Source organism: Idiotropiscis lumnitzeri, chromosome 18, assembly GCF_059441095.1.
Source record: "Idiotropiscis lumnitzeri isolate Australia: NSW breed Sydney's pygmy pipehorse chromosome 18, RoL_Ilum_1.0, whole genome shotgun sequence".
NCBI lineage: Eukaryota > Metazoa > Chordata > Actinopteri > Syngnathiformes > Syngnathidae > Idiotropiscis > Idiotropiscis lumnitzeri.
In genome coordinates, this window is record NC_142408.1 from 5,678,843 (window position 1) to 5,705,013 (window position 26,171).

At 42.3% G+C, this 26,171-nt stretch overlaps 2 protein-coding genes and 1 long non-coding RNA gene across 9 annotated transcripts in view; all 3 read right to left on the minus strand.

Annotated features, from left to right (window-relative positions):
- The window catches only part of hcn1 (hyperpolarization activated cyclic nucleotide-gated potassium channel 1), a 68,323-nt gene extending 54,062 nt beyond the window's left edge, over positions 1 to 14,261 (minus strand). The window contains exons 1-2 of one of the 4 annotated variants that reach the window (XM_088281207.1): positions 14,060 to 14,261; positions 13,662 to 13,698 (exon numbers count right to left, since the gene is read on the minus strand). In XM_088281207.1, the coding sequence (XP_088137333.1) occupies positions 13,662 to 13,698; positions 14,060 to 14,084 (62 nt within the window). In that variant the 5' untranslated portion in view covers positions 14,085 to 14,261. Of the gene's footprint in view, positions 1 to 2,026; positions 2,103 to 7,281; positions 7,689 to 8,066; positions 8,709 to 13,661; positions 13,699 to 14,059 lie in introns of those variants that run through there. The other 3 variants (XM_088281206.1, XM_088281208.1, XM_088281209.1) reach the window with 3 other exon arrangements.
- Positions 14,262 to 17,873: 3,612 nt separating this feature from the next.
- LOC148319163 (uncharacterized) lies at positions 17,874 to 21,438 on the minus strand. Of its 3 annotated transcripts, none has more exons than XR_015839807.1 (3): positions 21,282 to 21,438; positions 20,124 to 20,482; positions 17,874 to 19,104 (listed from the first exon to the last, which is right to left on the minus strand). It is a non-coding gene; the product is annotated as an uncharacterized LOC148319163 (long non-coding RNA). The 3 variants fall into 3 exon arrangements; XR_015839806.1 differs by having other exon boundaries at positions 20,107 to 20,482; XR_015839805.1 differs by having other exon boundaries at positions 19,877 to 20,482.
- A 4,237-nt stretch (positions 21,439 to 25,675) lies between these two features.
- Positions 25,676 to 26,171, minus strand: part of LOC148319164 (putative E3 ubiquitin-protein ligase HERC1) — a 33,963-nt gene continuing 33,467 nt past the window's right edge. For both annotated transcript variants that reach the window (XM_088280989.1, XM_088280988.1), the window contains one exon: positions 25,676 to 26,103. In XM_088280989.1, the coding sequence (XP_088137115.1) occupies positions 25,918 to 26,103 (186 nt within the window). In that variant the 3' untranslated portion in view covers positions 25,676 to 25,917. The remainder of the gene's footprint in view (positions 26,104 to 26,171) is intronic.

Consider the following 26,171-nt stretch of genomic DNA (forward strand, 5'->3'; position numbering starts at 1 on the left):
GAATATCGGCTTCAAATATCGGTGATCGCCCTCCACGACCACTAATGATATCGGCCCTGAAAAAAAAGCATATGGGTCTCTCTCTTATTCAGACCTAATGACAATTAAGAGTCTTCAGTGAACCTAACATGCACGCTCTGGCAGATATGCTAACCACTCGGCAACCGGGGCTCCTCTTTGTAGCCAAGAAAGCAAAAAAAAACTTGCCGTTCATATTTCAATGCTGCTATACAAGCACCCACCATGATAACTTTTGTGGTATTAGCACAACCTTCCCCCAATAACAAAACAAACAATAATGCCGTCCTTGTCCAAGGCTGCGTTGGCGGCCCTGCAAGCAATCCACCGGCCCCTCCGAGCGTCCCCCGACCGCCGATAAGCTCTGAAAATAGATGCTTTCAGGCATTCTATCTCGCGGCGACTAAAAACTCCACTGTGACGCCATCCTCCGAGGGTGGAAATCGACGAGCTGGCTGGCTCGCTGGCAGGCCGCCTGCACTTGCGCTGGCAGTCTGGACCGACAGTAATGGATCCGTTTGAATTCATTAAGGCACGGCCTCGGCTTCATAAATACCCGCGGATCGCGTGTCCGATAATTTTCTTCACTTAAAGCTAAACAGCGGCCCTGCAGGCACTGCACAATATAGCGGCGCGGTTATTTTTACACGGATGGTCATTGACATGAAGCCGCTTGGTGTGCATGGCCTTGACTCAGCAAAGAACCTTGAGCGGAGCGTCCGGGCTATTATTCTATCAACCGACCGTAGCCAAACGGGCCTTGAGCCTGACAGCCGTGTTATTCGTCTTTTACATGAACATATCATGTGAAAGGTCACTTTGGGGAAAAACGTGACGTTGCTCACCATCCAGTTTAAATCAGCATCAAATATAGTAAATGAGCATTTAATTGTTTGTGCTACTGCACAAGTGGATCACAATCAATCCGAAAATCTAATTTCGGTTTGGACAGAAAAATTGGAATAATAATGGATTCATCCGTGGATTTTTTTTTTTTTTGTTGTTTTTAATAATCAATGAATGAAATTTAATTTCCATCGAAAAAAATAATTAAAAAAAAAAACAGGACATGATTTCAATTTGAAAGTGCATTCAATGCAGAAATAAATAAACTAAAATTCAGTTTCCGGTTGTGCGAAAATCAAGTAATATATTGCGCATTGTTTTCCAAAGCAAAAACAAATGTGTTAAAAAAATCTAATCAACATTTATTACCATAGATTATAAAGATAAACTTAATAGTGTGAACCGTTTAAAAAATGGTGTTGGTTTGGGCATGGCCGTTTGTTTTTTCAAGAGCTGGTCACCAAGCGTGACGATGCAGTCAGCCACACTTAACAGCGTGTGCGGCTCGCCCGACATCATTGAATTAAGCGCTTGCTTTAACACTCCAGCCGAGATGCAAGCAGCCCACCCCGAGCGGACCCGTGCCGGGTTAGGACTGCAGCCACGCGTTGAGTAGCCACTTTAACATCTCATCCGACAATCGAGAGCAATACGGAAGCAACTCAGGTACGCATCGGGAAAACCTCAGGCGGGATCGACGGGAGCCAGAGATGCCATTAACTGATAAGTGTTCAGGGAAAAAAAAAAAACGCGGATGACTCTGCAAATCACCACCAACATGTTTGCACCGCGGGCCAAGTGACTTCATTAAATCAGCCGCTCTTTTTCCACATTTTGTTCTGAATAAAAAAGGTGGAGACGAGATCGATTCTCAAATTTTCCACTTTCAGAAGAATCATGAGAGGATCGGGATGTCAATTGTGCATAAAATGCCTTTGACAAAGTTCGGAAAAAGCAAGAGTCTTCCTGCCTTGTTTCACTCATTGTTGTTTTTTTTTTTTTTACATGCGGCTTTATCAAAACCATATGTCATCTAAAACAAGCCTCATATTCAATATTTTGAAAACATATCGGAGTGTGCGCCGATAAGCTAACTCAGCCTGGCTGAGCTAGCTTACCGGCGCAAGAAGAAGGTTTACCTTTGTAATTGAAATTCACTTACTTTAACCTCGAGCATCCTTAGCCGTACACTGCGCAACGACAGAAGCCGAAGTCTTCTTTAGGACCGATTTTTAAATCCATCGCCTTGAGCCTTTTCTGTGGGCGGTGTTCTGAAACTCCTTCCTACCCATCGAGACGTCCTACCAATGCCTTGTGCGCATGCGCACAAAGCCGACCGCGATTTCGTGGGAAGTTTGGAGCTTTTTGTCCTACCTGTCGTTTGTTCGATTAAAAGTGGGGAGTACTTAATATTTTTATTTTCATTGAGTCTTATTTGAATTTTCCATTGCCTCAAAATACACTGACGTCTGTTGAGCACATTACATTCCCCACTTTTTATTCTTTAGCTTTGGACTCAACATGAGACTGTTCTGCTGTTCTTCTGGTATCTACCATGTATGTGTTTATGTGTTTTAATTTCTAATTCCCCGCTAATTTATATAACAATATGGAAAGCGCTTTGTTACATCTCCTGCTGTTGAGCAACACGCTCTAGAAATAAAGTTGTATTGTAACCTCCGATATTCCGCCTTCGATGTTAGCCACGCCCTTGAACCCTTGCCAGTCAATGCCAGGATTTTTCCCTTTTTCTTTCCTTTATTATGTTGGCCTGAGAGTTCAAACAAAAAGCTCACAACCACCTGCATTGATCTCAGCTGATTATCAATCATCAGTGTATGGATCAATGCCAATACACCATTATAGCCCTCTTACTGACCACGATCAATACCGTGCTATTTTTAGAAGCACTCGCCGGAAGGCTTCGCTGGAGGAACAACTGCAGATGTTTGATAATGGCACCGATATACCGTAAACTCTGCCAAGGCCAAGCAGAGCTAGCCTAGCCGTGAATATTCATACCGCCCAGAACATTTGACAACCCAAGCAATCCTGGAATATTTCATATCAAGTATGAAAAGACTAAGAAGGGTTTTAACTCATTCACTATCAGCCGAGTGAAAAAAATGGATCTTTGACGTATTTATCCGTCAATGGCAGTGAGTGAGTTAAGGAACAACAAAGGTCTCTCTTGAGCATGAGTAAAGGCGTGCGTGTGCGACCTCTCCAAAAACAGATGAATAATGTATCCTACTAACTTGCCATGAATCTTTAAGCAGCCACGGTGCGCAAAGAATATGCGGGGTGTTCCGTTTCAAGTGAAGGGATATACGCTAAGTCTTTATGGATGCTGTGAAGCTGTGCTGTTTTTTGTTTTGCTTCGTTTTCACAGGTCAGACTGAAAGAGGAACACGAGGCACGGAATGTGAAATGCGAGCAACAACACAGCGAGCGATAACAGCAACAAGAGCAACGCGGCAGCCAGCTCGTCGAGGAAGGCAATTTCCCAGGCGACTTCCCCCTCAGAAAGTGCCCTTTAGAAAATGTCAGGGCGCTGCTACGGTAGTTGGGGGAGTCAAGGGGGGGGGGGGGGGGGGGGGGCGAAATGTTCAACCTGCTTCCTGGAGTTGGGGGACATGCATGTTGGGGTGTTTGTCAGATTTTCAAGCGCTTAAAAAAACACTTACAATTAGGGATGAATACAAAAATTGAATTGTGATTTTTTTTTTCGGCGAGTATAGCAATTTAATATGCAACAATTTTTTTCGAGAGCCTCTTCTCGTGTATTTTTATTTCAAGAATACTTGAAATAAATTTATGTGAACAACAACATACAGTATCTAATTTATTTGACACAAATGCTTTGGTCTCATTAGTTGGTAAAATAAAGCAAATAAACTTAAAAAATAGTTTATCTACTTCAGATGAGTTGTCAACTTACCAAACGCTTTGACTTGCGGACTTTCTAACTTCTAACGACGACAATGTCACAAAATTCTACCAAACAAGGTTTTCTTTTTCAACTATTCATGCTTCACGAAAAAAACACGTTTTGACCGGTGCACTTAACTAAAAATTATATACATAAAATAAAAAAAATTAAAAAAGACCCTTATGTGTTCATGATAGTTCACAAAAACTAACAAAATAACTAAAATTGAAACACTCTCAAGAACAAAATAAAATACAATTGAAAACGCTCCGAAAAACAGAAACGAAGCGAAACATAATTTTAAATGTATTTAATTTAATATTGCAAGGTCAAACAATCATTAGAGAATGTGAATTGAATTTAATACACAATACTCACTGACCCCTTTTTTGTTCGTTTGTATTCGGCAAATGCTCCATATATGAAAAATTAAAACAAAACTCTAATACTAAAACTGAAAAAAAAAAAAAAATTTCCAAAATAAAATTAGAATTAGTAAAAACTAAAAAAACAGAATTAAAACAAACTGAATTTTAAAAGCAAAAGTCAAAACGGACTAGAAAATAACGAAAATGAAAAATCCCATTTAACATTGCTGTTGTGCCACAACAAAGTTGCTTCGGTTACACAACAAATAAATTTATAATATGCTTAAAAAAAAAAAAAACTAAGAAAATTGGCCAAGTTGCACATTTTGCCCATCTTCTAGCAGCACGGGTCAATCTCGTTACATAATGCTTTGCAGAGACCACTAAGCTCATTGACTGCTAATCCTTGACCACCACCATTGCTGCGCATACGCTGCATGTGCGTCTCATCTTGTCGAGATCATTCAGAAACAATCGACTCCAAACATATATTACAGCTACAAAGAAAGAAAGGTGAAAAAAATGTGGAGTGCCACATTCATATTTTTTTGTTATTGGACGTGGAAATCCGTCGTCTGGTTTTGGACGAACATCCGACTAGGCTAAACTTGCATTGTTAGTTATTCAGATTGCATAGATAAAAAAAATAAAAATAATTAAGGAAATTTGGTCACAGTGCGTGTCCACTTTCCTGTTCTGTATCGAGGACAGTATGCATCAATTCATTTCTATTGCGCTTATTGGCATTAGATTTGCTGAACCTGTCACGGCTGACTGACTTGCTGGTATATCCTGGACTGTTCACTCATAGGACGAAGAAAAAAAGTCGACCAACTTGGTTGTGTCAACAACAAAAATTATTCCCTCGACACAAAAATGTATGCCTTGAAACGACACAAACATGTATAATACTTTAAAAAACAATGTTCCGTGTTTCCGCACCTCTTCTGTCAACAGAATCGTCTCTCCCTGGATTATGCCGAGGGTCAAAATTGTCAAAAACGTTTTGGTCCTGTTTTTTTTACTCATAAGCTTATCTAGTAGATCCTATCGTCGCTAGTTAGAACGCACTATTCATTTAGCAAATAGTGCAAGTTACTAGCAAAGTTAGCTTAGCATAGCTAGCACCAAATCTACATGGCAGCGATCGGGTTTGAGTGCAAAGTGACGTTATTATGGTCGGAAATATTGTACGGAACATAAATAAGGACTAGGCAAGTGTGACATTCACTGCTGGATCATTTATTTTCTTCACGTCCGCTGCCAGCAGAGCAGCTCTTAATGGACGCGATCATCACGTTTTGTTTATGAATGACATAAGATCTTGGCTTTTATGAAAAGTAATATTGCCTCCTGTCGTGTTTGTTATTCAAAGTTCATTGGTCCATGTGACATGCTTTGATGTGTAATCGCCCAAAAATATCACATATTGCAATGCATTAAAAAGAAACGAAAATTAAAAAAGGGAGGCCAGCAGGCTAAGCATAATCCTTTTTTTTTTTTTTGTTTTAGATTTTTCATACGCGTCAATTTGATCCGCAACATAACAGAAGGGTTAAACTGTCCTTTAGTTTGATGTTAGTATAGAGCAGTGCTTCTAAAATAGTGGGACGGGCCCCTCCTGAGAGGCGGTGCAATGCTGAGAGCGGCGTGTGTGACCCTTTTCTCCCGTTGTACTACAATAAAGTGTAATTGCACCTCCACTCCAGTAGTTGGCAGTGGTGCTCTCATTGCTCATTGTGTTTGCCGAATATTAACTCAACGGTGTCGGTTTGTTTTGCAACGAAAATGCGATTATTTATATAAGCAGCGGAGAGTGGGTCGTTCCGAATTGTTTTCTTCTTCCTTGGGGGGGGGCGTAACATAATAATTGAGAGGCACTGGTATAGAGTTCAATTCAAGTGTTATGTGTAGTACTTGGGGGCATGAAGTGTGTGTGTGTGTGTGCTCAATTAAACAATAAATAGGATAATCAATTCCAAAAATATTGTTTTGTGACAGCCCAAGCAAGCCAATCCCAGGTCACATCCAGTGTCAACCAAACATCCCGACATAAAATACTACCCATAGACAATTTGGAGTTTTCATCCATTTCCTCTACTGCTTCACCTCACAACAATTGTTGTTTTTTTTTTGGGCGAGGGGCCGGATACACCCTGACTGGTTGCCAGCCAATCACAGGGCACATAAACAGTCACGTTAAAACTGTATGTATGTCTTGAGAAGTGGGCGGGAAAACCACAATACCCGGAGAAAACCCACACAAGCGAAGTATGCGTAGTACTTTGAGTTAAAAAAGAAAAATGGCAGACATCTGAACACACACGCAATTAATAAAAGCATGTTGCTTGCGGTGTCGTCGTCTTGATTTGTTTTGACAGTCAACAAAAATGTGGAAAACAACACCTACAGGAAGGAGCAAGGGCCCAAATCTACACCGGGAGCACTTCAATCTTAAGCTTTTACTTGTTTTGTACAAAACAAGACAGTGTATGAGAAACTTTAGCTTGAAGTACTCCAGCAGGCTTGCGCAGTCTGACTGCAGGACCAAGGACAGTTCTCTGGACCGACGAGGCTCCATAACGGAGTAGAGCTTGGGGGGGTGGGGATGATGGCAACCGTAGAACTGAGCAGAGTTGCGCGGGTGACGGCACGCACGATGAGGGCCCGGATGAGTGAGACGCGTTAATTGGTGAAGTGGACCATGAGACGGCCGCCAACCTGCACCTGATTTCACTGGTGGAATTAGATGAGGCGGTCGCAGCACCGGGGCCTCATTCATCACAACACCACAACACTTTCCATCACATTTCAGCAAGCAAAGAAGCGAGAGACATTGCAGGTTTGACCTGCCCTCCCCCCCACCAAAAAAAAATATAAATAAATAAAATTATATATATATATATATATATATATATATGATTTTTTTTCTTCTGACGAAAGCCTTAATTTTACAAGAATCATAAACAGTATATTAAGAATTAATTGTCTCCTGAAAAATCTCTTTTTAAGTAAAATCCATTTTTACAAGAAAAAGTCAGTATTTAACAATCAAGTTGACATATTTGCGAAAAAGCGTTAACATTCCAGGGGAAAAAAATAAATAAATTCTCTTACTTTGGCCGAAAGGGACAGTGCGGACGGAATATTCTTCTGGGTGATGCACACGTGTGTGAAATTTTTTGGTTGACTGGGTGGCCCTGCGGATTTCCTTTTGCCTGGCCACCTCCCCCCGGGTCGCCCTGAACTTGTCACCAGCCAATTGCAGTCAACTGCTCGGCTTCCCTTTGGATAATTTAGAGTCTTTGATAAACCTAAATGCATGTTGGTGACATGTGAGAAGGACGGAGAAAAACATTCCAAACTCAAGAGATTCAAACCCTGAACCTCTGAATTGTAAGGCACGATTGCCAACCACTTGCCTATTGTGCTGAGCGTGGACACAAAATTCCAGCCCTCGCTCCACTGGTTGGCCATCCTCAAAATGACATCACACGTGAATTCTAAAACTAAAAGAAGGCCCCTCTCGCCCCCCCCCCTCCCTTCAATCTCCTTGGTCCGTCGTCTTCCCGCCTGCCTTGCAGCAGAGTAATGTTTACAAGCCACGGTGCTGGTGATGCTGCATTGGCAGCCGGTCAAGTGGCGCCTGCACGAGCTGCAATCTGCGGCCACAAAAAAAAAAAAAAAAAAAGACGAGACATGACGCGCGCGCGCGGCGCGAGAGCTCGAGCCGAGCGTGTTTGCGTTGCGTCCAAGGACGTTTGTGCGATGCAGCAAAATGCCGCAATGAGACGCGCGCTTGAGGCTTGAGTGCAAGGTGTGCGCGAAAGCTCTCAGACCCACGGGTGACCGGAGCCGGGAGGAGGGGAGGAGGGGAGAGAGGGTGCGTTCAGGTGTTTTACCTAAAATCGCTATACGGGTGAATGATCCAGTAGCCGGCCGTCTGCACCCGCTCCTGCTCCTTCTCCACCGCTTTCTGGCTGCCGAACATCCGCAGGGAGAACTTATTGACTCCGGGCTGCATCATGGCCCCGAATTGCCTCTGCATGAACCCGTGTTGCCTGGCCGCCGCCTCCAGGTCGTCGAAACCCACCATGGCCTCGTCGCGCTCCCCCTTGAAGCCCACCGAGTTGCCGTGCTCCTTGGTGTTCTGGCCGCCCGCGCTGTTGTTCTTCTGGATGGAGTCCTGCCGCTGGAAGGCGTTATTCCCCTCCGCCTTCTCCTCCTTGGCGCCGGAGAACGAGTTGGCTTTGTCCTCCATGGCTGCGTGCGTTAGTGGCGGGGGGTGGGGAGGGCCGGGGAGATGGAAGGGGGCTCGAGCCGGAGAGGTGCCGCGCTCTCCTGCAGGTTGTCCTTCACAGTGCTTCGGCGCTGCTGCTGCTGCTCCTCCTGCCGCAAACACCGGAGCCCGAGTGGCCGAGAGCCCTCCCCTGCTTGCTGGATCAGCTTGCTTGGGTTACCGCCATCTACCGACGGGCCCCGGCCCCGAACCGTCCGCGCGCGCGCGACACACACACGCGCGCGCGACACACGCACACACACACACACACACACACACGAGGCTGGTCTCGCTGCGGTTTCAACCTGCACAAGCTCCTGCATCTTATTTACATAATCATGATGGACAAGAGCCCCCCTCTTCCCCCTCCCCCTTCCCAATTAACACATGACGCGTTCAGAGAAGTTCGCCAATCGCTTTACAGCCTGCACAGAAAATAAAAACTGCTGCATTTACACAAAAAAAAGTATGGACATCAATCGCGGGAATTAAAAAGAAGTTTCCCCAGCATGATTATTCAACAAAATAAAAATTGCATTCATGGTGAAGCATGATTTTAATGCCTGCAAGCAATGTCCATCATTTTTATGCAAATCCAGACATTTTACACTTTTTATGTGACAGACATAACGCAAGTTTGTTTTATCTGCAATGCTGTAGCAGCACCTCATTATTTTTATTTTATTTAAAAATTAAAAGAGAAAAAAAAAAATTAATGGTTCATGTCCGGGTAATTTATTCATAAATGTAACATAAATGTAGACAATACAGCCACAACAGTAGACTAGTATTAAACGTACTCTTACTATAGTCTCAAACGAAAACGAATCCATCCATCCATTATCTGTTTCGCTTCTCCTCACAAGGGTCGCGGGCGTGCTATCCTAAAATATGTTGAGTCACAACAGCAGAGGCCACCAGTAGCGCAATTTGAAATCTAATAGTAGAAAAACATGCGGATGATAACATTCCAAGTTATGATTTTTTTTTTTTTAAATATATAAATCTAATAAAAATATGCAACAATAATAATGATGATGATGGCAACATCTCATTCGGTGCAGCTGGCAGTCTAGATGACCGGACAGGATATTAGCTTGGATGTTTTGCATGCTTGCTGTTGGATTATTATGTAATGATCCAAATGTTACCCTAATTGAAACAGACATCCCTTCATTTATTTCCTCCTGTTTTTTTTTCTCCTCTTTTCGTTTGCGTTGGGTTGGATTAGTTGGCATGCCAACTGTTCAACCCCTTTCTTGTGTAACTTCACTTCCACAGTTCATGGTGCCGTGGAAGGCAAAGGCAGAGTGGGAGGGGGCTTACGAAAAGAGAAAGATTGCATAAGATTTATGGCTTAAAGTAAAACTGATATTGAACAAAGTGCAAATCCGCCATTGTACGTGTCAGAGGACAACAAAAATAGATTTAAACGGTCAAAGAATCCCATGTATTCATGGAGCGAGAGCCTGCATTTGAATCCGGGCAAAGGATGAAGCACATATGCCGAAAAATTCCCAACGTTATCAGATGCTGTTTTTCAGGACGAATGATTTGATTTTATTCTAATTATGATTCACTTTTCTAGTTTGCTGTAGATTTTTTTAAAAACATTTTGATTGCCGGGCCACAATGGGTTCTAAAATTTGACAGAGGGGCCGGATCAGGAGCAGATGAATGGAGTTTTGGTAACCTCACCTCATGGGAGAAAAAGAAATACATTTAATTTGAAATGAAAGTGAACAAAAGCATTACAACAAAATATTTAGAAAATAAAACATTAACAAGGTTTATTCATGTAATTTCTTTCAAATTCGGCGGGCCGGATTAAAATGTTTAACGGGCCGCATGTGGCCCCCGGGCCGTAGTTTGCCCACGCCTGGTCTAAGTGATTGATTAATCAAATCTTGAAATATTTGAGGTAAAATGATTTTGCTCGAGATCACCAAACATTTGATATTCAAAAACTGAGGAAAACACGACGAGATCTCAGAGTGGGAATTCCAACGGAGAGAAAAGCCTCCCGCGTAGCACAATTTCTGATGCCGTCTGATTGGCCGGGCTAAAATTGCATTTTGTCTCTAAGATTACATCCCAGTCAACTCTGCTCACACTCAAATGCTCATCATGACATGAACCATCTCGTAGGCCTGCACCGCCAGCTTTTACTTAGGCCACAAATAGCATCGGCCGCATTGTGTTACAGCTCGCAAGCCCCGCCCCCTTCCATTTATTTTGCTTTTTTGCACGTCATTGGATGTAAACGTGGTTCGAACTGAGCTTTTGTTTCAACTCATTTCAGAGGCATACGATGACCTTACATCAATACAAAAATAAAAATCATCTTGGCTTTTGGGCACTCATGACATCCGAGTCTCCCGTCGTCTTTGGACTCCCGCCCGCACTGGACTGACTATTTTAATTAAAACGTGATCGCAGTTGGGAGGAGAGTCGCGTTTTAATAGGATTGCGGGTTTGGTCCGTTTCCAAGCCGAGGCCGTCGGGCTATCACGGAGAGGATGACGCTGGCCGACAACAAAAGGTTGGCTTCATCAAGAAGGAAAAAAGAAATGCTCGGGTGTAGATGTGAGGGGTCAAAAATATCATATCGTACAAATGGACATCTATCAAATTCTGGTGCCTGATTTTTGCATGCTAATTAGGTGAAACACACTTTTTTTTTTTACTAACCAACAAGAACACAACAAACAACATAAAAGTACGAAAGGGAAACAATTTTCGTCTTTGTTAAACTTCAGGTGGGTGTTCGTTTTACGGTCACGCCCGCTTCCGATTTTATATCCTTGAGGGTCTTTTTACCATTTCCGAATATTCCAGGCCGCCATACGGCACGAGTCAACTGAATTTACTCATTTGAGAGCGCCGTTGCCCCCCCCGGGAACATTAATGCCTAGACAGTGGATCAGGTGTTGATGCAGCGCAGTTGACAGCCTTTCGCTGCCTAATTCCAGATTTGTGGCATACACAGTGTCCACTTGCTAAGCAAAGTAATCCCAAAGGATTGGCAAGTATTTTTAGTCGTGGATTTACTGACTGTCCGCTGATCCCTTGATGGGTAGTAGAGTCGCCGGAGTACGCACCTCCGCGACGCAGCAAATACAGCAAAGGGGCGGAGCAAACAAAACAGTCCAGTCATATGTGGCCCAATTGTCACCATAAGTTTTCAAGCCGTGTTCGTGATAAGTAACAAACGTGGAACGTTCCAGCTTCATGCGCAGCTAATTGTTTATCTCAAAACCAGAAACTTGAATTTTTCACCCTTCTCTAGTTCAGTCGTGTCAGGAATACTTCCCGGAAGTTACGTTGTTTTTTTTTTTTGTTTTTTTTATTACATGAATAAATAACAGCCCCCCCCTGTGGTTTGACCCGTTGCCACACGCAGCGTCCTCCCTCACCTTGGAAAAAGCGAGTGTTCAAAGCTTGATTAAACATTTCAGACAGAGCGAAAAACAATGAAAATGATGCTGTGATCCGGCGTCGGCAATCAATGCTAAAATGCGCCGACGCCGGGGGGCAATGAAGTTGAAGGTGTCGGGTGAAAAAAATAAAAAATAAAAAAAAAACAGCTCGAACTTGAAGGTCGTCAGAAAGCCACTCTAATTGCCTCCTAGCTTTTGTAAAAATCCCCCCGGTATGGCTTAATCCTCGGCGGCCCCCCCAAGCTGGTCCAGTGTTTGTGTTTTGCTTGAAAGGAGGCCAGATTTGTACGCAGGACGCATGTTGCTGAAGAAACCAAGGATGTGACAGGAATTTGGTGGCCCAATGTTTGGAAATGCGGCATTCGCTGCAAGTACAGATTTCAACCACGATTTCTGCTCCAGAAGGCGTGGCCAGCATGGGCTCATAGGTTTACGACAGTGCTTCTCAATTATTTTCTGTGACCCCCCACCCGCCGCAAATGTAAATAATAGCATTTTCGTTGCAAAACAAACCTACACAGTAGCGTTAATACTCACTCTGCACAATGAGCAAGGAGAGCACCACGGCCAACTACTGGAGTGGATGTGCAATTACACTTTATTGTAGTACGGCGGGGAAAAAAAAGCATGTTCCCCAGCATTGCACCAATATTGCAATGCCAGATATAATAATAATAATAATTATAATAATGATAATAATTATACTAGTTAATTGTTGTCACGCAAGTGAATTTGACGTGATTGGCTGAGTTCATTCCACGAGTTTCGTATCCCCCAAAAGAGTCCACTGGAATCAGGAACGAGTGACAGAAAAACGACCAACAAGCGCTTCCCGATAATTAGGTATTCGCCCTTAAAATGATGTGACAGCGCTCGGACAGAAAGTTATTGATTCAACACTCGCCATTGATTGTCTTCGGTTTAGAACACTGTTGCGGGAGGCCCCTAGGTGAGTCTGAGTCCACATTTTACAATGCTCTCGTTCTTAGACTTCTCGAGTGTTATCAGCCCAAAAGAAGAATTGGGAAAACGCGATTATCGGCGATGTCATCTAGTCACATTTACCTTTATTCTAATGGTAGTATTCAACATTCTTGAAATTGCCGCAACCTTTGTTTGACACTGCCATGATCAGGAAGGATGCTTACCACCGATTAACAAAGTAAAAGTCAGTCTTGGACAAAAAAAAACGATACAGTTTGGATTTATTTGCTCAGTTGGAGAGCAAACAAGATGTTGACCTTGGCGTGCATCCTGCTTTGACGGCTCTATTAGACTTCATTTAATTGCAGTCCTCTCGTTTACTGTTAAGCAAGAATGCAAGACTTACACACGTGTATACAAGTCGAGCATGCCAAAACGCTAAAAGCTCCTCGTTGTGCACATACTTCGCTCTATATCCAACAATGTTTCGAATCTTTAATAGGTCTACGCTGGTGCCATATAGTCCTGTTTATTTTGCGAGATAATGTTGGTCTTAAGCCTTTTGTTTTCATGGCATTGGTTTCACCTTCAATATTGTGACAGCACATGCAAAAAAATTAACAAAATAAGTGACAAAATTCAATAACAATAAATACTCAAAACTTGCCACACTTACGTCATGTGACAATCGAACAAATTATGTTGGTTTTTTTTTGTTTTTGGAGGAAAGCGGCAGTAGCTAAAGTGCATTTGGGCGTCAAAATTTTCACTGTACAGAGGAAATGGACATAATAAACATTTGATTTTTATCTAAACATGTAATTATTACGGCAGACAAACATTTCACTGATTACCTGTATGTTGGGAATCCCTTTAAGACAACTTGGCAGCCTAAAGAAAATAAAGAAAAAGACAAAATAAAGATATTGTGATAAACAATTTTAGTACATGCATGAACCCCCTATGTGTTCTACATTTCAACAATGTTTTAATTAATTATACTTCTCATAATAGATCCCATCAGTGCAGCTACTGCAGGTTACATCAAAAGTTGCGATCAGTAGTTACTGCTAGTGGTCAAATACTCTCAATTAGCATAATCAATCCATGGGGCACCAAAAGAGGGGCGGAATAAAGCTTTAAAACCACGTCGAAGTCCTTTGCGCTCATCTTTATGAATAATACAGAAGCTAAGAGTGGCAAGGTGCCCCAATTCGATCCTGTGCTAATGAAGAGAGCTCTAATGACTCACTTGGCTTTCGGGTGAAAACAAACATTGTAGCAGCTACATTTTGATCGACACAACAATCTGACGTCGCGGGGGTGACAGGACGGTTGAGCCGGCAATCCTCATCCCCTATCCGACATCTTTGTCGAATAAGTTGCAAGGGGCTACTAAACTAAAACATATTCTACTTACATTACTAATCATTCTCAAAGATATACATCATAAATTGAACGGGAAGCCGCCACTTGCGGCAGAACTGGAATAATGTACTTCCTCTTTTGAATCGTAAATCATTTCATGTCACACTAAACAGCACACTGCCACGTCGTGGTCAACGGTGGAATTGCAGTCAAACTAACCGGTCGGCCGAACGAAGTGGAGGTATCTGAGGCGAGTTAAATAAACAGTCAATAGTATATTAGATTGGCAGCACAAATAGGTTGAAATCTGATTGGACTTGAAAAAAAAAAAATCGAACATCCTCATACTGTAGTCAAGAGAATCAAGACAGAATGAAAAAATAGACTGGGAGGAAATTGATCCAATTCATGGAACAAATGCAAGTTTTTTTTTTTCAAAGCACTTTGCTTTCCCTGATAGCCCCAATTGGATGTTGACAAGCAAATGAGATGTATCATTAAATAAAGAAAATGATGCCTTCATCTTTCAAGTATGTTGCCGTAAAGAAATGAAGAGCAAAAAGGACATGCTCTCGCTCCGTGTTTACAACATGAGGGAGGTTCTGGACGTTTCTCTCTAATTGTTTCAGCGATGTGGAGCAATTGCCATTTTGATAATTAATCTGTCCGGCTTTAGCAGATGAACGCGGGCCCGAGCTCACTGATTCTAACCTTGTTGTGCCGCAGAGCCACTCGTACACATCGGCAGCACGGTGCTGCAATATTGGCGGGTGGGGGAAGAATCGTCCGGACGCTTACGTCAGACGGACACGTGCGCCACACGTGAGAGCGAGAGAACCGTCCGGCCGGCTCGAGTGAGTGTCATTGATGCAAATCCATCAATGAAGCTAGAGAAAAGTCTGACGGCATGCCATCCCTGACTGATGTTCTGGCCGTGGGGAGGCTTTCAAGAAAATGAGCTCTTCACAGCGAGAGCATACAGTGCTTGATAAACGACTTCAACTTTTCACCTTTGAGGAGATCAAGTGGTCAGGAAGGATGCGGCAGCCTTCGTTGTCTTGCCGGGCCGCTGGATGCTGGCGCAAAGTCATCAAAACGCTCAAGTGATGTTCCGCGGAGCACAACGACAGCAGCCGAGCTGTGCGGGACACGTGATTGTGTTCCTGTCGCACTTGGAATGAGCTACATCACGATTGATAAGCTCAAACGTTGTTGGAATGAAGGACATCAGGACAGTCCAGCTTGGCTGATACCTGGTTTGGTTTACTCGGGGTCGGTGTTGGTTGGAAGACATTTGGGAAGGGGCGGAGATGGATTGGTCCATTTTCTAAGAAGATTTTCTATCCTTTTTTTGTAATTTTTTTTTAATTCGCTGGCAATCAGCTCCAAAACCTGGATCACGTAAAGCCTAATCATAATCACAACATCTAAAAGTCTCGCTCGATATATGGCCAGATCTCTGGTCTTGAATTGTTTGTTCTATTTTCACGCAAACTCGACAACAACGCTGGCTGAGTCCTCCCAAAAATTCCAAATCCTCATTTCTTTCCACCTCCTGTCATTTCGACACCTGCGTGGAAGACTCGGCCTCCAACCTTACACAACAGGGCAAACAACACATCCTGTGATAAATTATCTAACGCCCCCCCCCCCCCCCCCCCCGCTCGTAATCAGAAAGTAGCCAGCATAACACGCGGCTAACATCTGGCCGAGCAACCGCTTTAAATATAGCCACTTCCACCCCCCTTTCTCCATGTTCTGTTCCCTCTTTTAATCTTATTATGCAATTTTTGTTTTTTGCAAATGCAAACAAACGCACTTTAAGGACAGCTGAGGTCTCACAAAGTCGACATTCACAAACATTTCTAAGAGTTACATTTTTTACGATGACATTTTATACGAGTAAAAAAGTCATTTGAAAGAAGTTGCATGTGTCCACACCGGACATGATGCCGGCTGTGTGAACGTGACAAGTGAAGGATGCGTCATTTGACATTCTGATGTACTCGAGTTTCGTGGCGTCACTCAGCCCCACCGGGATGTGTTTACAAGCCGCGCCCGGCGCACCTAATACTTTACATGTAATTCGAGATGCCTCGTGCAGGTAAAGATTTCACCACACACGTGCAAAGATGGACTCATTTAGATGATCTCAATGCCCTTGAACAACCTTGGATATTTCACATCCACAAAAGTGGCGTGATGGGTGAATCGGGGGGCATCATTTTCAGAAGGATGCAATGCAGAATTTCAAGAGAAGAAAATATACCAGCCGAGTACATAAAATTGATTTTTGACGTGTTTATCCGTCAATGGCAGTCAAGATGTCAACGTAGATGAAGTACCGCCACTCGCCTCTCCAAGTTATAAAGTAAGCCCGTAGACCAGTTAAATAGGCAATTGCGCACCCCCTTCAACGTCACGAGAGAGCTTGCATGCATCCTCCGTCCTACATACAACCTGACAAAATGTTTAAACATAGCCGATTTACAGTAAAGGCGCACCTCCTTGAATATCCTTGGATAGATGGCGCACCAAAATCTCAACACAAATGGCGCCGTCGCACCTCCTCTGCTGCACACAACCCCACAGACGGCGCACCACGTCACGCCACTAGAAAAAGTTCAAACTAAATCTGCTTAAAGTTGCACCCACTTCTACATCCTGATCCGATGATAAAGCGTCTTCTTCCCTCTGACACAACTTTAAAGGTGCACCCCCTTTCTACACAGAGTATTTAAAAGTGAGATAAAAGATTTAGAGGCGCACACCCATTGAACATCCCAAAAGATTACACACCTCATCCCTCCCCTGCATTTAATCTTGGAAAAAAAAAAAATTGCTTAAAAGGCGCACCCCCTACAACATCCTGACATATTTGACTCCGCCTCCGCTTCTCAAAACAAAGCCGATTTACAGTAAAAGGGACTTTCCCTCGAACGTCCCGGCATGGGCGCACCACATCTTTCTTGCACACAAACTAATTATCATAAAACGCAGCCCCTGTAAAAAAATGCAAACAACATAGCAACAGGAGCGTTCGAGAGTTGTTGTTAAATTACACGGGAGGCAAAGTTCATGACGTGATTAATGTTGCCGTTAACCATGTAACGCAAGATAAATCACGGCCCCCTCCTGCTTCAAATATAATCTTGGCGGCTTTGTCGTCAGCACGCAGCTGCATACAAGGACTTTTATGTAGGTCAGGTTAACAAATTGCGCTGCCGTGACGTACTTCGTAAAGTCACGCGAGGACAAATGTAAAGTTTTTTTAGTTTTTTTTTACTTACTTTACTACCGTTCACTAAGACAATTTACGCGAAAAAAAAAAAATTAACAGTTTGGGGATTGAAATGCAGGACCAGGAAAATAGCTATTAAAATTTGGCACAAGAAAACGAAAGTAAATGTCAAAAGACAGAATATTTAAAAAAAACTTTTCCGTACCAAAATGGATTTTATTTTTATTTATTTATTTTTATTATCCTTTTGTTTCTTCCTCACAAGTGCACTCCATCGTGTTTGGGACCACAATGCGCCTCACTGGGCGTTCCGGCGCACGCAGCTGCCACTCCCCCCAAGGCAATTTGGCGACGGGAATTAGACGGCTTTCAGCCATCAAGCGGGCGCGTCGTCGTTTTTTTGGGACGGGGCAAGTCTACGTCGTTTGGCGTGTCGGTTAATCTGGTCGGCCTTTCTTAGTGTCACGCATGATTCGAAACTACGGCAGCCATTTGTAACCGGCGGTTGTGGCCTTGCTTCAATTTGTCGGAGAGGACTTGGCGACAGGATTAAGTGAGGTTGAAGTAGCGGGAAGAATCTGAGGAGGCCTCATTGCTCTTATCTACATATGCGCACATCCAGTCGGTGGTTATTGCATTAGCCGTGCGCCACTCCAATGAATTTGCAGCGTGTGTTTTGTTTACGCGTGGAGTTTTGTCCACGATTCAATTGTTTGGGACGTAATAAATTGTAATTTGCTCTGCACTCAGGGCAACATTTGTGCTATTATTTTTTGTTTAAATATTTTTTTTTTTTCCAAAATTTTGAAATATTTTTTTTTTTCGCACAGTAAACAACATTTTGCTTGAAAAAATTATTGAGCATGCAATGTTCTACCATTTTATGATAAAAACAATGGGAAAAAGTTTAGTAACAAACAACTTGTTGAGTCTCATCCCAATAACCGTCATAAAAAGTCAAAGAAATCAAAACTCATCTTTGGACGCCCGCTGTACGTTGACATTTGGTCTAAAATATCCTGCTTTGGAATTTTGATGTTTTAAATGAGTCAACCTTTTTTTTTTTTTTGTAATAAGCATCGTCATTGGAATTCTGTAGAGTCGTACAAATTTAGAGCTGCTTTTCAAAATGTTTTTTGAAAAAAAAAAATGGAAAAGCTTAAAAAGGCACACTATTTTTTTTGTTCGTATGTACTCATACCGAATGAATAATCCATCAGGCATGTCACGCGTCTTGTGCTGCTTCTGAGGTCATTAACATGACAAAGAATAAATAACGACCATGAGAGAATATCAATTACGGCAAGAAAGTGGTGGCGCAGATTGTGTCATTATCCTTCACACAAGGGTGGCCTGATAGTTGCCTTTTTTTTTCTTTTTTTTTTTTTTTAAATGTACAGTTCAGTCTATAATGCGCTAAAACAACCAAATAACGTCACCTAGTCGACTTTCGGTAAGCTCGAACCCTGTTCCACATCATGGTCCCGACTCGGTTCACCACATGGACACGTTTCCACTGGCAACAAAAAAAAGGGGTGAGCTTTGTTGGGTATTTATGTACGAAGACGATAAGAGTCCCTTGCCACCACTGCCTGCGGCGTCAGCATCGTCGTCCTCTCCCCGGTTACCTCACCCGACAGCATGCGGGATGTGCAAATAGCACAGGTGCACAAAATTCTCCCTCACACCTTTAAAACACACACACACACACACACACAGTAACCTATCTGCAGTGGAAACAAACTCAATTCATTATGTGACGCAAGTTATAGAGAGAATACATTTGAAGTATAAAAATTTCAAAAGAACTTGGCACCCTTGAAAAAAGGGAAAGAACATGCCAACGCCGCACAGGAGTGCCTAACCACCCCACAAATTGCTGCCTTTGACAAAATATTTACCGTATTTTCTGAACTATTAGGCGCACCTCAATATAAACAGCAGCAACTCTTTTTGGGGAAAAGAAAAATACAATCCGCACGAGGCTATAAACCGCAATTTTCTAGGTTGAAAAAATAATTGTTTAGTGCATGTACAGAACAATTTTGTTCTGTGAATGCACATGAAGGTACAAAAACTGATTGTTAAAATAGTGCCTTTTAACACTGCAACAACTTTTCTAATTAAAACAGAGCAGTGAAAATCGAGATTTATTTAGCTTATTTTCTAAACTATAGAGCGCCCCTAGTGGTGAAAGAAAAATCCACAGAAAAGCTGCTTCGTTGTTTGTATAAGCCGCACGGTTCAAAATCGAGGGGGAAAGTAGCGGCTTATAGTCCAGAAAATACGGTAATTGCCAATTCGGTGGTGCGTCGGTACGCCCACGGCGGTGCATGGCTTGAAAGGTTTGAGAACGGTTACTCAATTTCTCAGTGAGCTCAAGTGTGACATCACATACGATGAGGAAGTTTGGTTTGACTTGTGAGGTGCATTTTCACCCATTTTGTTAAATCGTACCACCTTTGGGAGCGTTCATCGGTCATTCCGCTATGTTGTAGTTTGTTTGTTTCCCCTTCAGGCCGAATAAGATAAGTCATTCATAAAAAAGCTTAGTTTGTCAGCTGGTCAAAGATGTTGCAAATCATTCAGCTTAATGCATGACGTATTATGCATTGGGACGACTGTCTTTTATTCCTCCACTTAATAACAGTGAAGCGCATTAAACAACAACATGGGCAGATGGCACACACCAGATGTTTATGATTACCGCCAATGCAAAATGTCGATTTCACCATCATTAGCAAATAGAAAGCGTGAAGGGAGGGGGAAGAAATTCCTCTTCTTGGCTGTGAGTCAAAGTACACAGGAATGCCCTTCATGTTTTCATCCCGTTGAGGGGTGTGTGGGGGGGGGGGGGGGTGATTGCTGTTGATGTAATCACTGCTGGTTTATAGAAAAAATAAAAAGGGGTCTGGTCGTCCGAGGTCCCTTGTCCAGATGTTGTTGCATAAGAGCTCAGGGAAACGGAAAGCTGTGTTGTTTAATATTGGCTTCCAGGCCCAGCGGATGTCCACTGCCAGCCGAGGAAGGCAAATCCTTGGCCGCCATCGCCGATGAGTCGTCCGTCTGAGAACCCAGATGATGGATGTTTGCAAGACTGAGACAAAGACAACCCCCAACGGAGCGCACTTGATGCATCGTAAATAATCGGCTGCTTTATAAATACTGTATCTCCATTCACCGCCTAAACTGTCCTTCAAACTCTGCGCCTGAAGACAAAAACCGAACACAGTTACTTCAGCCTCTTTTAATTAAATGTTGACGGAAATTGGCGCATTAGAGTCAGAATGGAAGACTCACCGTTTGTCCGCCATTCTTGGAAAATCTAAGAAATAGTCACGGTTGTGTGAAATTTCACACAATCAGATTTGTTGTTTGTATTTGTTGCATCCGCTTTGGATGTAAAATTTGTATCATTTCAAATAATAATCTGCAAAGTGCGTACGACACGCATCTAAAATGTCATGAACTTGTGTTACATAAACGAACTGTATTGCGTAGTTGAACACAAAGGCAAAATATGAGATTAACGTGTGCTGGTAGGCGTATGCAAATCACTGTTGTGAGTCCGGTTCGAACTCCAATAACGATTATAGGATCTTGAGTTTTCTGGTCTTTAATAATGTTGAAGTCACGTCTTGATGCTTTAAATGAAATATTTGTGTGGTTCCACAAAAAAAAAAAATAATAAAGTATCAATGTCTGAAAAATGCAAATACCACAACATAAATGACTCAGACACGAAAAGAAGTCGCGGCAATAGCTCTCCATTAAATGCGCTTGTGAACATCACATGTTACTAATTAGCCGTGGAACATGTATTTGTACACACAAACGAGCAGTGTTTTTAACGCTGTAAACTTACTTGTCTCACGCACAACTCGAAGCAGGATAAAAATGTGGAATATAACTTGAATAAACTTAACTAGATAAACAGAACTGACACAATTCTCGCCACCGTCTCTCCTTCTTCCTCCTTCCTGTACGCGCACACGCACGCTACGTGAGTTGGAGCGCTAAGCTCCGCCCTCTTAAAGGAGCCAGTGTCGCGATCTCTGAGCAGCCTTTTCTACAGCGAACAAAGTCTCGTCAGTAGCAGAAGCTAACATACGAGCCTAAACAACATTTAATTAGCACCAACTGACGTGATGTGCTTTTGTTTTATTCAACCAAAGTGTTGACTTTGTGGACTATGGATCATGATTTACAATAAAACGTATGTTTATGCCCAGCAGAGTCAACTGTGAGTCAAAATAAGGCTGCTAAATGTGCTAGCTTCCATGACATTGGAAGAAAATCGTGTTTTATTATCACCCATTATGATAAGCCCAGAGGATTGTAAATTACTATAGAGTGTCTTTTTGCCATTCCTCAGACACTTTTTTTTTGGGGGGGGGCGTTTTAAACATAAAACACAGCAATATCTGCAGAACAAGGCTGGTGAATTTTAGGATAGTCGTGTCATGTGAATGCCTCACAGTCAACAGGAATCACGGGTTTGAAATGTTCGGGTACTGTCACATTTAAAAAAATAAATAAATAAAAATTAAAAAAACATGCATGTTGGGTTCATCATCATTCATCAAAATGAGCCATAAGAATACAATGTGAGTGTGAAAGTTTGTCCGCCTAAACGTGTCCTGTAATTGTTTGACAAACAGTCCAGTGTAAGCCGCCGCTCAAAGTCAGCTCTGTGACCCTAATGAGGACACGTGCGATAGAAAATGGAGGAGGGGATCATTTAAATCACACACTCCTTTGGGAACGTTCGGACGTATTTGACCAAAGCCATCTGTCACAATCCGAATGACGTTGGTGTCCTCAGTTAGCACTTGAATGTCAAGATAATGCAAATACATTGAAGTTAATTTCAAAACAATCCACTCATGGCGCCAACGTGATGGCAGGAACATAATTCTTCTCCAGTGATTATTTTGTCTGATGACACTCATGGGAAATTAGCTTGTGGTAGCAATAATGCATTGCAGCTTATGAGAGCGAGCGAGCGAGAGAACGAGAGAGAGAGAGATCGGACAAGTTTTCTGCTCAATAATCGCCATCATGGCCCATGTTTAGTCTTAAAACGACTTAGCAGCAGTCATTTGAGCGTAATGGATGAAAAGCTTGAGAAAACAATGGCACGCCATCAATAGTGTTCCTCTGATGGTGGGATTTATTTTTTTTGTTTAAATATAATCTAAAACCAATATAAAAAAAAAAAGCCAGTCTTGGGGTTGGAGACATTCTTAAGTGATGTCTGTCATCTAGTGGTAAAAACTGTTATTACAACTCAAAACTGCTTCACAACAGTAGACATTTAATAAAATTAATCAAGGACAACTCTAAGTTGCCCATCCCTGTCTTTGAGACTGATCGTATTTCGCCGGTGCTACCTTTTCGAATCGTTTAACTGTCTGATGTCAAAGCTATTCAACACTAAAAATTGCTGAAAACAGTTTTCATCAACGCAAAATGAATTGCATAACCCAAAAACTGAAGTCCATAAGGGCGCATCGTCCGTGCAGAGCTTACTGAAGGGAACTTTACCGAAATGCCGCAAAAGGGTGTAGCATCTAATTCTGGGAATGCGCAGTGTATCACCCTTGCTGGGCTGTCTCTTGTCAGCTTCTGTTACAGCGTATCGCGAAGACTTCCAGGAAGTAATTGGAGTGAGGTTGCCCAGGCCAGAAAAGTTGGCGGATCACATGGCTGTTTTTCTGAACAAGAATCAGTAAGGTATCGTTACGTTGTTTGATTATCATTAAGCTGATTAGAACGTGAACATGTTCAACTGCGAGCCCCCATTGTGTCATCTCGGCTTCAGGTTCTAAGAAAGAACTAACAAAAAAAAAGGAGCTCAATAATTCATTGTTAATTTTCTTAATTGATGATTAAGGAAATGAATTGTGAATTATTGACATCTTTGAAAGCCTGCTGATACGCTCGACATGGTAATAAAAACGAAGGGGCTTTAACTTTAACAAGTGAAACAGGTGAACATGATCCAAGCGCTCTCGTGAATGCTGCCAGAAAGGTCCGGCGGGTCGCTAGAGATTGTCTTCCCCCTTCAGACGCTGCTGCATTATTTATCGAAGCTCTCAACAGCCTGCACCCCCCTACGATGGCCAGCGTATTTGAAATCCCAAGACGCACTTCAGCGATTCCCTCCCGGGGCCAATCGCAGCTGATGCAGCTCGGCTAAGAAAAGTCAGCAAACTTTCAGGCTGCGGCGACGAGCTTGTCAGGCTATGAGACTTGTTATGAGTTTCTTCAGGACTTTGATTTTGGAGGCTCAAAAAAAAAAAAAACACAAGATGAGGCCATCATTAAATACCCTCAAAGCCTTTCATCAAGTCCTGATCTCCTTTTCGCGAGCGTTAAAACGTCAGTTGGCAGAACATGACATCAGCAGCTGAAACAGTATTCTGGAGTCTAAAGTGTCCGAGAGGTGTGATGGTCAACAAGCTGCCTGTCCTGTAATCAGAGATGTGGAGGCGACAGGCGCGAAGTTTGTGGATAATGCGTCAAAATGCCACATTACCTCAGCGACGTGTTGACGCAAGCCCGAGTTGTCCTTGTTTCGACAAGTTCATCCAATCCCCGATAGGCTCCTCTGATTTGGGGAGGAGATCAAGTGACCTGTCGCATTCCAATTGTGAGACTATGTAGGTCGCAACCTCCTTTGACTAATTAAACATTTAGGATGGAGAGACCATCTTCACACTTTTAGTGGAAAGAACTTTTTTACTTGTATACGTTTGAACTTACAACTAAAAGCTAAAAACGAAGCATTTTTTACCCATGCCAAAGGTTATTTATTTGCTTGTGCATGGCCTATTTTATACCAAAACATGAAAAAGTTAAGTAAGTAAACAATTTGTATTCGTATTTGTTGTGGTTTTATTATTATGTCTGCAACGCATGACTTCCATTTTGGTATTTTTCTCAGAGATAGTTTTTCTGGTTTGGTTCTTTTAAAATGACACCATCTCAAACTAGATAAAGTTGCTGTCCGCTAGTGGTCGAAAGTGGAATTGCAGTGCACCCAACATACCAAAGCAAGCTCGACTAAAATGGAGTTAACGGTACAAAGAAATTCAGCTTAATAGCAGGGCAGCGAAGGATGCCTTGATCGATACAAAACTTATAACATAAATTGAAGAATATTCCAGTATGGTTTTTTTATTCTATTTTTGCGAAACTTGGAAATAAAATAACTCGCCCAAAACTGTATTACTATCACTAAATCGTTCTCTCGCTGTTTTCCCTGCGTTGCAACAGCAATACTGCCTCCATGTGGAGATAAAGTATATTACATGCCAGGTTAACAAAAAACTAGACGTTTGTATTGCAAAATTTTACTTAATTCATTCGTGACTGATTTTGGGAGAATTTACACCTGTATCCATGTCTATGTAATAGTTAAATAATATTGACTATAAGCCATGTTGACATTTCCCTAGCGATGGCCTTTACCTGAGATTAGTGCATCCTTGTTAAAATGATCTATGGACTTTAGATTTATCCCTTATCTCACACTTTTACTCTTAGCTGCGAGACTGCTGACTGCAGGTTGAATTCTACGCAGTCTGTGTCGAAGCAGGTGGCATCATAATATTAATAGGATACTCTCAGCAGTGCCGTGCAGACTAATAATAGCACACAAGACACAAAACTAAAAGTGTGACAGGTGATGCATATATCAAGGTAGCGTATGTAAAGTGGGTTCTCGCTTTTCTACAGAGGCGAGATGACACAAATTTGTGCAATAGTGGGAATGCGGCACAGTTTATCACCAATGCAATAACTCATCTTCCTCTTACCAGAATTTGGAGTCGCCATTTTGGTCGAGCCTTCTTTATTCATTTCTGTTTGGCAATGGTTTTACGTTTCCTATTTCTGCGCTTGACCTAAAAATCACGATTGGGACTTTTTGGCCAACTTGTTTTGTAGTTTAGAATATGAAATCATCAAATTAACTAACATTGACCGTTCTCTGCGATTGTGTTTTGTTTAAAGGGACGCTTCATTGACGTTAACGTTGGCACTTATAGAATAGGTTTTGTTATAAAAATGACATTAGTTCTAAAATGCTCCCCCCCCCAAAAAAAAAAAAAGACGAGTGATTTAATTAGCGTTTTTGGGACATCAGCCAGGCATCGATGTTGTTTTCAAGTCGTCACTTATTTCCTAATTTCTCCAAAATGAATAGATGAAAAAAAGTGTCAATATGAAAAAAAACAACAAAAAAAAACAAGCTCCAAGTAAGCACTCTTTATTTTACAGTAACAATGCCTATGTTGGACAGATCCTTAAATTACATCTTCAAACAGGCACATTGACTCAGTGGCTTATATGATAAGAAGTAGTAGTTTATATTATCCCAGTGGCTTCTTTCTTCAAGCACTGCAATAAATACACGATACCTCACACAAATGCAAAACAACAACACTCATCCAAGGGGAAAATAAATTAAAAAGTCAGTGCATATAATGGCAGCATCACTCGTCTGTGTCAGAAGTCTCTAAGGGCTCCGTGTTGTGCGTCAGCATGTAATTGTCCATGTCGATGGAGGGACAGTTGTGTATGGAGTAGCGCAGACGCTCGGCCAGCACCGCCTGGCTCGTGTATGGCGGAAGACGCAGCAGGAAGAAGCACGTCTGGGCCGTCGGCAGGCCGTTGACGGGCTGGGGAGGGGAGAAGGCCACACTTAAATTCAGCAGAATATTTATTGATTTTTAATTCACGTATTTTT